At 60.9% G+C, this 9,716-nt stretch overlaps 3 protein-coding genes across 5 annotated transcripts in view; 2 read left to right on the top strand and 1 right to left on the bottom strand.

The window, feature by feature from the left end:
- The window catches only part of CUNH11orf80 (chromosome unknown C11orf80 homolog), a 74,376-nt gene extending 74,052 nt beyond the window's left edge, over window positions 1-324 (top strand). Inside the window, exon 15 of the mRNA XM_021716454.1 lies at window positions 133-324. Within this exon, the coding sequence (XP_021572129.1) occupies window positions 133-324 (192 nt within the window). The remainder of the gene's footprint in view (window positions 1-132) is intronic.
- On the top strand, window positions 26-3,180 carry RCE1 (Ras converting CAAX endopeptidase 1). Of its 3 annotated transcripts, none has more exons than XM_021716445.1 (7): window positions 26-213; window positions 304-383; window positions 648-726; window positions 1,527-1,694; window positions 1,826-1,897; window positions 2,135-2,197; window positions 2,513-3,180. In XM_021716445.1, exons 2-7 carry the CDS (start codon window positions 324-326, stop codon window positions 2,746-2,748), a joined length of 678 nt encoding a protein of 225 aa, XP_021572120.1. In that variant the 5' UTR covers window positions 26-213; window positions 304-323; the 3' UTR covers window positions 2,749-3,180. The 3 variants fall into 3 exon arrangements, with proteins under 3 accessions (XP_021572120.1, XP_021572121.1, XP_008064072.1); XM_008065881.2 differs by having other exon boundaries at window positions 95-213; window positions 300-383; XM_021716446.1 differs by lacking the exon at window positions 2,135-2,197 and having other exon boundaries at window positions 81-213; window positions 300-383.
- Window positions 3,181-5,315: 2,135 nt separating this feature from the next.
- The window catches only part of PC (pyruvate carboxylase), a 6,010-nt gene continuing 1,609 nt past the window's right edge, over window positions 5,316-9,716 (bottom strand). The window contains exons 2-11 of the mRNA XM_021716447.1: window positions 9,527-9,653; window positions 9,224-9,445; window positions 8,561-8,717; window positions 7,758-7,998; window positions 7,405-7,654; window positions 6,982-7,226; window positions 6,707-6,886; window positions 6,385-6,633; window positions 6,021-6,161; window positions 5,316-5,943 (exon numbers count right to left, since the gene is read on the bottom strand). Of these exons, the coding sequence (XP_021572122.1) occupies window positions 5,695-5,943; window positions 6,021-6,161; window positions 6,385-6,633; window positions 6,707-6,886; window positions 6,982-7,226; window positions 7,405-7,654; window positions 7,758-7,998; window positions 8,561-8,717; window positions 9,224-9,445; window positions 9,527-9,653 (2,061 nt within the window). The 3' untranslated portion in view covers window positions 5,316-5,694. The remainder of the gene's footprint in view (window positions 5,944-6,020; window positions 6,162-6,384; window positions 6,634-6,706; window positions 6,887-6,981; window positions 7,227-7,404; window positions 7,655-7,757; window positions 7,999-8,560; window positions 8,718-9,223; window positions 9,446-9,526; window positions 9,654-9,716) is intronic.

Below are 9,716 nucleotides of genomic sequence, written 5' to 3'. Positions count from 1 at the left end.
GAACCCGCGCCCCCGCGAGGCGGGACTGCGGGCGGAGCCTGGGCGCGCCGGGGGCGGGGCCGCGCTGACAGGTGGCTGCAGGCCCCCTGGACTTACTGCCCCTTCCGTAGGGACCACCCCGCTGTCATCAAGCGGCGCTTCACCAGCGTCCTGGTGGTGTCCAGTCTCTCGCCCCTCTGCGTGCTGCTCTGGAGGGAACTCACAGGCATCCAGGTGCGAAGGAGGCGGGGCAGGGGGGGAGAGGGCGCAGGAATCTTTGGGCGTGGGAGCAAGACTGATGCCCCCTTCCTGTGGCTCAGCCAGGCACATCCCTGCTCACCCTGATGGGCTTCAGGCTGGAGGGCATTTTCCCAGCAGCATTGCTGCCCCTGCTGCTGACCATGGTGAGTGCCCCTGCTTTATCTTTCCTCCTCTGGTCTTTATCAGCATGATGCACGTGGCTTTTTTTCTTATCTTGATTGTGTCGGGTTTTGGCTGATGGGAGACAGGAATTGTGAGATGGCCCCGGGACCCTAGGTTATGCATGGGTTGGAAATCTTGGCAGAGAACAGGAAATTTGAAGCCTCTTAGGGATAAGGGCAGGTCTGGACAAGGGCAGTGGATTATGGTGAAAATTTTTCCTTTGGTCTCTGTTTTTCTGCCTCCAGATCCTTTTTCTGGGCCCACTGATGCAGCTCTCTATGGATTGCCCTTGCGACCTGGCAGATGGGCTGAAGGTTGTCCTAGGTGAGTCCTCAAGGCTGACGGGGAAAGTAGGCACAGGCAGTTCGGGACAGTAGGGAAGGGAGTCAGTGGGCTCATGGTGTGATGTGGACGTGAGATGTGAAGCATCATCTCTCTGGGTGTGTTTCCTCATCAGCAAAATGGGAACATAGAACTGGGTGGCTTCTAAGAGTTGATTCTTAATGTCCAAGGCGGACCCTGGGGACCCCCGCAGGATGTGGTGTGGATCAGAGCATTGTTTTCTGCTTCCCCAAGCTAGAACTGGTCTTGGTTAGGTTTTTATATCTCCAGAGTTTCCTTGCAGGATACCCTGCTCCAGCTACTAATGCCTTCCCTTTTAAGTCTTCTTAAGACTTTTTTTCATTTTTTGAGTTGGGATCTTGCTGTCGTCCAGGCTGGAGTGCAGTGGCATGATCATGGCTTACCACTGCTTCTACCTCTTGGGTTCAGGTGATCCTCCTGCCTCAGTCCCCTGAGTATCCAGGACTACAGGTGTACACCACCAAGCCCGGCTAACTTTTTTATTTTTTGTAGAGACGAGGTCTTGCTATGTTACCCAGACTGATCTTGAACTCCTGACCTCAAGCAGTCCTCCTGCCTTGGCCTCCCAACATGCTGGGATTACTGGCGTGAGCCACCGTGCCCAGCCAAGATGTTGTTTTACGTTGGGTCTGATCCCCATTGCAAGGAGTATTGATGCCTAGCCTGAGTTTGGCCAGGGTAAAACTGTGGGAGAGGGGCCCTTGGGAATTTGGGGGTCTCATTGTTTGACAGCTAGTCACTTACTTGAGTTCCCTCCCCAGCCCCCCGCTCCTGGGCCCGCTGCCTCACAGACATGCGTTGGCTGCGGAACCAAGTGATTGCCCCTCTGACAGAGGAGCTGGTGTTCCGGGCCTGCATGCTGCCCATGTTAGCACCGTGCACAGGCCTGGGCCCTGCTGTGTTCACCTGCCCTCTCTTCTTTGGAGTTGGTGAGTCTAGCCAACTTGTTCCTACTGAGTGAGTACTTGTCAGTGTGAGAGCTGGGAATGGGGCTTGAGGCCAAGGGTGGGCCTAGAAGGGAGGAGGGAGGGATGTGACACGGTTCTCACCTTCCTCCTAGCTCATTTTCACCACATTATTGAGCAGCTGCGTTTCCGCCAGAGCAGTGTGGGGAGCATCTTCTTGTCTGCAGGTGAGTCCTGGAGGGCGTGCCTGGGCAGTCCTGGGTTAGGGTGTGTGAGGGTGTCTCCAGTAGCCGCTCAGGAGGGCACAGAGGGCTGTCGTGCCGGAGAGGCCACTGATCACGCGAGTAGGTGTTCAGAGGAGAGCCGTAGGTGGTGGGAAGGGGATGGTCTTCGGCTGATGGGTGTGCAGTGCTGGGGCAGGAAGGATGTGCAGGTGTGGTCACTCGCGGCCTCCCCGTCTCCAGCGTTCCAGTTCTCGTACACAGCTGTCTTCGGTGCCTACACTGCTTTCCTCTTCATCCGCACAGGTTGGTCCTCAGTCTTTCACGGGTCCCCTGGGGCCCACAGGAGCGGGAGGGGAACGGGAATACTGTGTGTGTTCTAGGAGTGGCAGTAAGTTCTTCTACCATAGTCCTTGAGACAGGCTGAGCCAGGGCCCTCAGCCCGGTGAGGTCAGAGCAGTGAAAGAAGTCAGGGGCTGTAGTGGATGGGTGGATGGGTGATGGGTGGATGGGTGATGGGTGGGGTGCTGCTATCCTGTTTCAGGGGATGAGGATCCCTAGCCCTGGAAGGGCCTGGGAGGTAGTGGGGCTGTTCCATGAGCTGCTGTCTCCCCTCCCCAGGACACCTGATTGGGCCGGTTCTCTGCCACTCCTTCTGCAATTACATGGGCTTTCCTGCCGTTTGTGCGGCCTTGGAGCACCCGCAGAGGCGGCCCCTGCTGGCAGGCTATGCCCTGGGCGTGGGACTCTTCCTGCTGCTGCTCCAGCCCCTCACGGACCCCAGGCTCTACGGCAGCCTTCCCCTTTGTGTGCTTCTGGAGCGGACTGGAGACTCAGAGGCTCCCCTGTGCTCCTGACCTCTGCTCCTGTGTGCACTCCCACGAACTCTCACGGGCTCCCAGCCCCTCCCCATCAAGGGGTACTGCAGGGGAGGGGCTGGCTGGGGTCTCCGAGATCTCAGGGATTTTTGTAGGGGATTGAAGCCAGAGCTAGTTGAATCCCAGGGACCAAGAGAAAGGAGCAGATATCCAAAGGCTGCAGCCCCTCTCAAAGGGGGGCTGAGGAGCAGCTGCGAGGGAGGGGCCGGGCAGGCCCCGGGAGCCACAGGCTCCCTCCCTCCGGACTGCTGCTGCTCTCCGCTCCTCGGCCCCTCTGCCCCTGAAAAGCTGCTTGGGGGGTTTTGTTTGTAAGACCCCTCCCACCCCCCCAACTTCCCAGGGTTTTCTCATTGTCTTTTTGCATCAGACTTTGTATTGGGATATTAAAGAGATTTAACTTGGGTAACATGGCCTTGGACCTCGGGGAGTGGGTCTGCTTGGGCCTTTTGTGAAGACTTCAGGCAGCTGGGGAGGGTGCTCACTGCCCGCCCCGTCCCGCTCCCTTCGAAACTAGCCTCTGGGCAGTTCAGCCCGACAGGCGGTCTCCTGGAGGCGAGGATGGGTTGGGGGCTCCAGCCGCTGGGGCCTGTGGCTTCTTCACTTCCTGAGCCACGTCTCAAGTGCTAGCATGGGTGGGTCTGGGCCTGCAGGTACCAGATGTGAACCCAGTCCTTGGCTGCCGGGTGGAAGCCACAGCCCTGACCCCACCGATGGAGCCTCTGGCCTTTGTCCTCTGAAGAGGGTAGATGTTTCTTTTGAGGCCTCTATCAGGATCTCCAGAGCCTACCAGCTTCGTTTTGGACAAGACGAAATAGGTCCAAAATAGGAGAGGAACCTACCCTGAGTCACCAGGAGTGGAAGTTTTTCTGCTTCTGTCTTGAACCCAGAACAAAGGCTGCAGCCCTGACAGGTGCAGGAACTCCACCAAGCACAACAGTAACTCAAGATTCTTAGAACTTGTCAGTGTTCTGCCTGCTCTTTATCTCGTTTTTAGGATGGCTCTCATTTCCCTGCCCATGCTTTTTTTTTTTGAGTCGGAGTCTCACTCTGTCGCCCAGACTGGAGTGCAGTGGCCGCTCCTGGCCACCGCAGCCTCGACCTGCTGGGCTCCAGCGATCCTTCTGCCTCAGCCTTCCAAGTAGCCGGAATTACAGGCATGTGCTACCACGCCTGGCTGGTTTTTTTTATTTATTGTAGAGATGAAGTCTTGCTGCCCAGGCGAGTCTCGAACCCGCGGGCTCAGGCAATCCACTCACCTCAGCCTCCCAAAGGCGCGTGATTACAGGCTGAGCCACCGAGCCCGGCTTGCCCATGCTTTTTTAAAAAGTCAGTTCTTGAAAGCATCTTATCCCTTGAGTCCCATGCCTACTCGAGGAGGTTGTCCTGGGTCCCTTCCCTGAGGCTGGTGTTGGGGGAAAGGAGAGGGGTATGCAGTCGCTTCGCCAGGTTGGCTGTGACTAAACTGCACTCACCTGGACCTAAAGGGCAGGTCTCCCTGGAGAACGTTCCTCCCCCAGCCTGTAGCAGCTGTCGCGGGCAAAGGGGTGAGCATGGGGCTTGTTTTAGAAGGGGACGTTTGGAACCTCTCAAGGTTCCTCCAGAGAGGAAGAGGCACAGGCCCACTGTGACTTACCCACCCCAGAAGTTAGGTGCTGGTACCCTGAGAGCTCTGGGCAGACAGGCATGCTGGGTTGGGGGGTTGTGGAGGGAGGCTGTTTCCTCCTTGGGTCAGGGGATCTGGCTCTGCCCTCTTCCTCAGAGTCTGGTGTTTCTTCTACCAGCACCCCCGTGCCCCCACCCCCTTCAGGAACTGCCCCAGCCTTCTCTGTCCATCACTTCTCACTGTCCTCATCCCACCTGTGCCAGTGGGCAGGACAGCCGTGGTGCAGGCAGGGCTACTGTCCCCCCAGCAGGAAGGGGCGTGGAGCAGCGTTCTCTTGAGGCTTGGTTGTGGGGTTAGAACCTGGGGTCCCCGGCCCGGTGTCGCTCCTGCCTCCCACCAACACTCACACATGCAACATGGCCATGGTCGTCCCTGCCACATCACCGTTCTTGAGGGTCTCACCCACTGCCAGAAGGTGGTACCTGTTTGCATTTAGTCTTGAACTAACTGGAGGTCGGAGGCTGGCCCTGGGTTTTAGAAAAAAGTAAAGCGGAGTGGCTGGAAAGCAAGTCTGCCAACAGCCTGGGTTTCCTTCCTCTCTGCCTCTTACTAGTTGTGGAATCCTGAACACACTATTTAACCTTCCTGCAACTCAATTTCTGTGTCCATAAGAGGATAAAGATTAATTCCCTGAGTTAATACGTCTTAAGTGCTTAGAACAGCCCCCACCCCCCACACAAGCTCAGTAATAGTCATGTTTGGGGTATACATACAGTAGGCATCTAATAGTGACTTAAAACAGGGCCCTGATTGGCATCCTGGCTACCCTCCAGGGAGGAAGACAGCTGACCTGCCTCCACCCTCCCCATAAGGGCTCTGAAAAGCATCCCTGCTTGCAGTTCCGAGTAGCACAGACTGGGGTAGGGTGCACAGGACCCAGCAATGGAGGGCAGGGGAAAGCCAGTTTTATTGAGCAAATTTCCCAGGACCTGGGACATCTGGGATCTCCCCTTCCCCTGGGAGGTAGAGCCCCTCAGCCTTCTTTCCCAGGCCCTAGAACCCACAACCTGTGGTCTCTGGCGAGGAGAGGACCCTCGTTTGGCAAGAGATGAGTGTGTGAGCAGCGGTCCCCACGTGGGGAAAGGACAGATGGCAGCAGGGAATGGCCGCTGCAGGCAGTGTCCCTCCCGTCCAGCCGAGGACAGGACCGCCAGGGCCAGGCCGTTCTGCCCTCAGGCACTGGTGGCCTGGGCCTGCCCTGGCAGCACAGCTTCTGCTGAAGTCTTGGGGTGGGAATGGCCAAGCTGTCCGTCTGGGCGAGGTCACTCGATCTCCAGGATGAGGTCATCACCTTCCAGTGTCATGTCCTTGGTCACGTGGACCTTGCGAACAGTGCCCTCCATGGGCGAGGTCACCACAGTCTCCATCTTCATGGCGCTGAGCACACACAGAGGCTGACCCTTGGCCACCTTCGCGCCCACCGCCACCTTGATGTCTATCACCTTCCCAGGCATGGGAGCCCCAATCTGGCCCTTCACATCCTTCAGGGCCTTGGGGTGGAAGTGCATCTCCTGCGGACACGGGACGGGGAACATGAGACGCCGGGCCCGGCCCGCCCCCACCGCCCGGTGGCCCTGGGGAGCTGTACCTTCATGGCCTGGGTGTCCTTGACCAGGATGGACCGCAGCTGCCCGTTGAGCTCAAAGAAGACCTGCCTCTGGCCGGCTCGGTTCAGGTCGCTCACCGCCAGGGCTTTGATGTGCAGCGTCTTGCCTCGCTCCAGCTCCACCTGCCGGGAGGGCGTGGCGGCTCAGGCCTGGGGGGGCAGCCCCTGAGCTTGGCCACAAGGAAGCCCCCACTCGGTCTCGACTCCTCACTTGAGAAGGCCTAGCTCCGGGTCTCAAGGGTCCTTTCTGCTCCTAGAGCTCCAAGGCTGGGGACAGCCAAGCGAAGGTCTGGCGCTCCAGGGCAGGAGGACTGGGGTGAGTGTGGACGGCACCAGAGACACTGACCTCAAACTCCTCCGCGATTCTGGGTCCCTGCAGGAAGAGGCGGGTGTTGAGGCTGTCCAGGGGGCCAAAGGTGGCAGTGAAGTCCTTGAAGTGGGCAAAGACGTCGGGGTACATGGCTGCTGACAGCACATCCTCCGGGGTCACCTCCTCTCCGTGCCGATCTATCAGCTCCTTCTCCAGCGCCTGCAGGTTCAGCGGAGGGAGGGAGGCCCCAGGACGCCCCTCCACCCTTGGCAGGTCCTTTAGCACCTGGGGAGCGGAGCGGAGCGTCAGCCCTGACTCCTGCACCCAGTCCCGCCCTCACGCGCTGGACCATCCCTACCTTAGAGCGAAAGGGCTCGGGGAACCCTCCGTGGGGGACCCCGATGTAGCCCTGCAGAAACTCCACCACCGAGCGAGGAAAGGACAGCTCCTCCGCCTGCGCTTCGGCCTCTGCCCGGCTCAGCCCGTTCTGCACCATGAACTGGGCCAGGTCCCCCACGATCTTGGAGGAGGGCGTCACCTGAGGAGGCGGCCCTAGAGGTTAGGATGCCAGGCGCCTGACGGAGTTCCAGAGGCAGGAGTGTGCAGGGCTGTGTCGGGCAGGACCTGGCTCACCTTGATGAGGTCGCCCAGCATCTGGTTGGCCTCCACATAGGCCTTCTTGACCTCTTTGAACTTGGACCCGAGCCCCATGCTGTGGGCCTGGAAGTGCAGGTTGGTGTACTGGCCCCCTGGGATCTCATTCTCATACACGTCCGAGTTGCCAGACTTCATGGTGGCCGTGCAGTCAAAAGCCGCGTACAGTCCCCGGGCTCCCTCCCAGTACTCACTGTAGTCAAACACGCGCTCCAGGGGCACCTCTGCAGGGAGGCCAGAGGTGGAGGGCTCAGCACCGTGCTGGCTGGGGCCTTCCCGGGCTGGGGCGATGGAGGGAGGCAAGGCCAGAGCAGGGTGCCTGGGTTCGAGGGAGGCCCGATGCTGCCGGGGCTGGTGGCAGAGCAGCTTTGAGGGGGCACGGCCACGGGCGGCTGTGCTCACCTGTGTCCAGGGGAGTCCCTCTGGTACAGGCCACCAGGGCCCCCATGCTGGGCTGCGAAGTCATCCCGGACATGGAGTCTGCCGCCACGTCCACCACATCAGCCCCAGCCTGGGCACAGGCCAGCATGGCTGCCACACCTGCCCCTGACGTGTCGTGGGTGTGAATGTGCAGCGGGAGGTCAGGGAAGCGGTCCCGGAGGGAGCTGACCAGCATGGTACAGGCCGCTGGCTTCAGCAGCCCCGCCATGTCCTGGGAAGCGGGAGGAGAGAGGCAGGTGGCCAAGGGGGCCCGTGTGCGCCCGGGGCGGGGGACGTGGCAGGGGCCGAGGGAGGTGGGTGAGTGGCCCGAGTACCTTGATGCACAGGATGTGGGTGCCAGCTCGCACCAGCTCTTCGGCCAAGCCCATGTAGTACTGCAGGGAGTACTTGGTGCGGCTGGGGTCGGCCACGTCGCCCGTGTACGAGATGGCAGCCTCCACCACGCCTCCGGCACGGCCTGCCGCCTCCATGCCCAGCAGCATGTTGGGCAAGTAGTTGAGGGAGTCGAAGATCCGGAAGACATCCATGCCGTTCTCCTTGGCCACCTCGCAGAACCTGAGTGGGGGAGGGCCCGGGGCTGAGCTCCCCGCCACGGCCCCTGCACATCCTTCCCCGGCCCGCCCTGCTGCCCTGGGGAGCGAGAGCTGAGGGTCTGACCTGGAAGGGGTGTGGTATCTACAGGCAGGAGGGTGGGGGCACAACCGTGGGGGCAGGGCCTTTTCCAGGGCGGCCCGGGTTGGGCAGGGTCACCTACACTAGTCACATGGCATCTACACTGGGCAGATCGGTCTGCTCAGGTCTGGAGCATCAGCTGGGAGATTCTTTGCAAAGGACTGGCAAGGCTGTGGGAAAGAGCACTGAACGAGGAGTCCTGCGGCCTGGGTTCGACTCCGAGCTCTACAGCAAGTGGCTGGGGACACATCATCTGCCCTCTCAGGACCCCTACTGCCCCAAGAGTGAAGCCTGTCTGGCTCTGCAGCTGCATTTCTGTCCTGCCAAAAGGCAACCCCTGCGGGGCGTGGCTACACAGAGACTTGGTTTCGAGCCCACTGCGGAGAGCACAGGTCTCGCCGTGGCCCGGGACCTGCTGGGCCACACTGCGTGCCCCCCGGCTCACTTGAAGACCACGTTGTCGGGGTAGTTGGTGTAGCCCACGGCATTGGCCCCCCGCAGCAGCATCTGGAATGGGATGTTGGGGATGAGCTCCCGGAGCTCCTGCAGCCGCCGCCAGGGACACTCATACAGGAAGCGCATGGCGACGTCGAACGTGGCTCCTGCCCAGGGACCGAGAGGCCCGGGTCAGCGCCCCAGGACTCAGGGTCCTGCCAGGCCTGGTGCCTGCGCTGCCCGAGCCTCGAGTCCCAACGCCAGTTCCTGATCTTCGGGGTGCCCTGTGGCCCAGCTCCCCACGGGCTTTTCTCTCTGCTGGCCTCTCGGGCGGACCAGGCTCATTTGAGCCCCGTCTGTGCCCTCTTCCCCAACAGCGCCGACGCCGTCCTCCCTCGAGTCCTCCGCGCTGTAATTCACAGCGGGCTGGTGTCTCCTCCCTGCCCTGAGCCTCTTGGAACCCTGTCCGGGTCTCAGCTCTCACCAGTCCTGGCCGGAGTGGGCACCGGCCAGTGTCTGTTGAACAGACGAACCCCGTGCCTTCTTCAGGTCTCACTCGGGTTTTCTCAGCCTTAAGACCTCCAGCTTGTCCCCAGTGGCCTGGGCTTTGGGACTGGCCACGCAGTGGGTACCCAGCTCCTGCCAGGCGCGGCTCCAGCCCTCTCCAGCCTACCTCCCCAGTTCTCCATGCTGAAGAGCTTGCTGAAGCTGTGGGCGGCATAGGGGGCGATCTTTTTGAGATCGTGGGTCCGCACGCGAGTGGCCAGCAGTGACTGGTGGGCGTCCCTGAAGGTCGTGTCCATCAGCAGCAGGCCCTGGTGGCTCCGCACAGCTCGGGCGAAGCCCTCGGGCCCCTCTCGCAGCAGGATGTCTCTGAAACCAGCTGGGGGTGGGCCTAGGACAGACAGGGGCATGGGTGGCATCCTGCAGGTGGCAGCGCGTCTCCCCCGTGGCTGGCGGGCTGGAGCGCACCTACCTATGGGCACTGCAGGGACAATGGGCTCCGTGGGGCTGGGGCTGGCCTTGACGGGAATCGGGGTGGTCGGGCCGTTCACCATGACGTGTCCTGGGGGAGAGGGGGCAGTGGGTCGGCCGGGCGGCATCTGGGTCGAGGGCAGCAGGGAGAGCAGGTGGGCTCGGGGATGGGCATCCCGCCAGGACACCCG

This window comes from Carlito syrichta, unplaced genomic scaffold (assembly GCF_000164805.1).
Source record: "Carlito syrichta isolate Samal-C Ts95f unplaced genomic scaffold, Tarsius_syrichta-2.0.1 Scaffold308818, whole genome shotgun sequence".
Lineage (NCBI taxonomy): Eukaryota > Metazoa > Chordata > Mammalia > Primates > Tarsiidae > Carlito > Carlito syrichta.
Note: the sequence above shows the minus strand (reverse complement) of the source record. Positions and strands in the feature narration are given on the sequence as shown.

Coding starts and splice junctions, on each gene's coding strand:
- RCE1 (XM_021716445.1), top strand. CDS start 324: ATGGGCTTCAGGCTGGAGGGCATTTTCCCAGCAGCATTGCTGCCCCTG. Junction 384..647: donor TGCCCCTGCTGCTGACCATG/GTGAGTGCCCCT, acceptor TTCTGCCTCCAG/ATCCTTTTTCTGGGCCCACT. Junction 2,198..2,512: donor TTTCCTCTTCATCCGCACAG/GTTGGTCCTCAG, acceptor TCCCCTCCCCAG/GACACCTGATTGGGCCGGTT.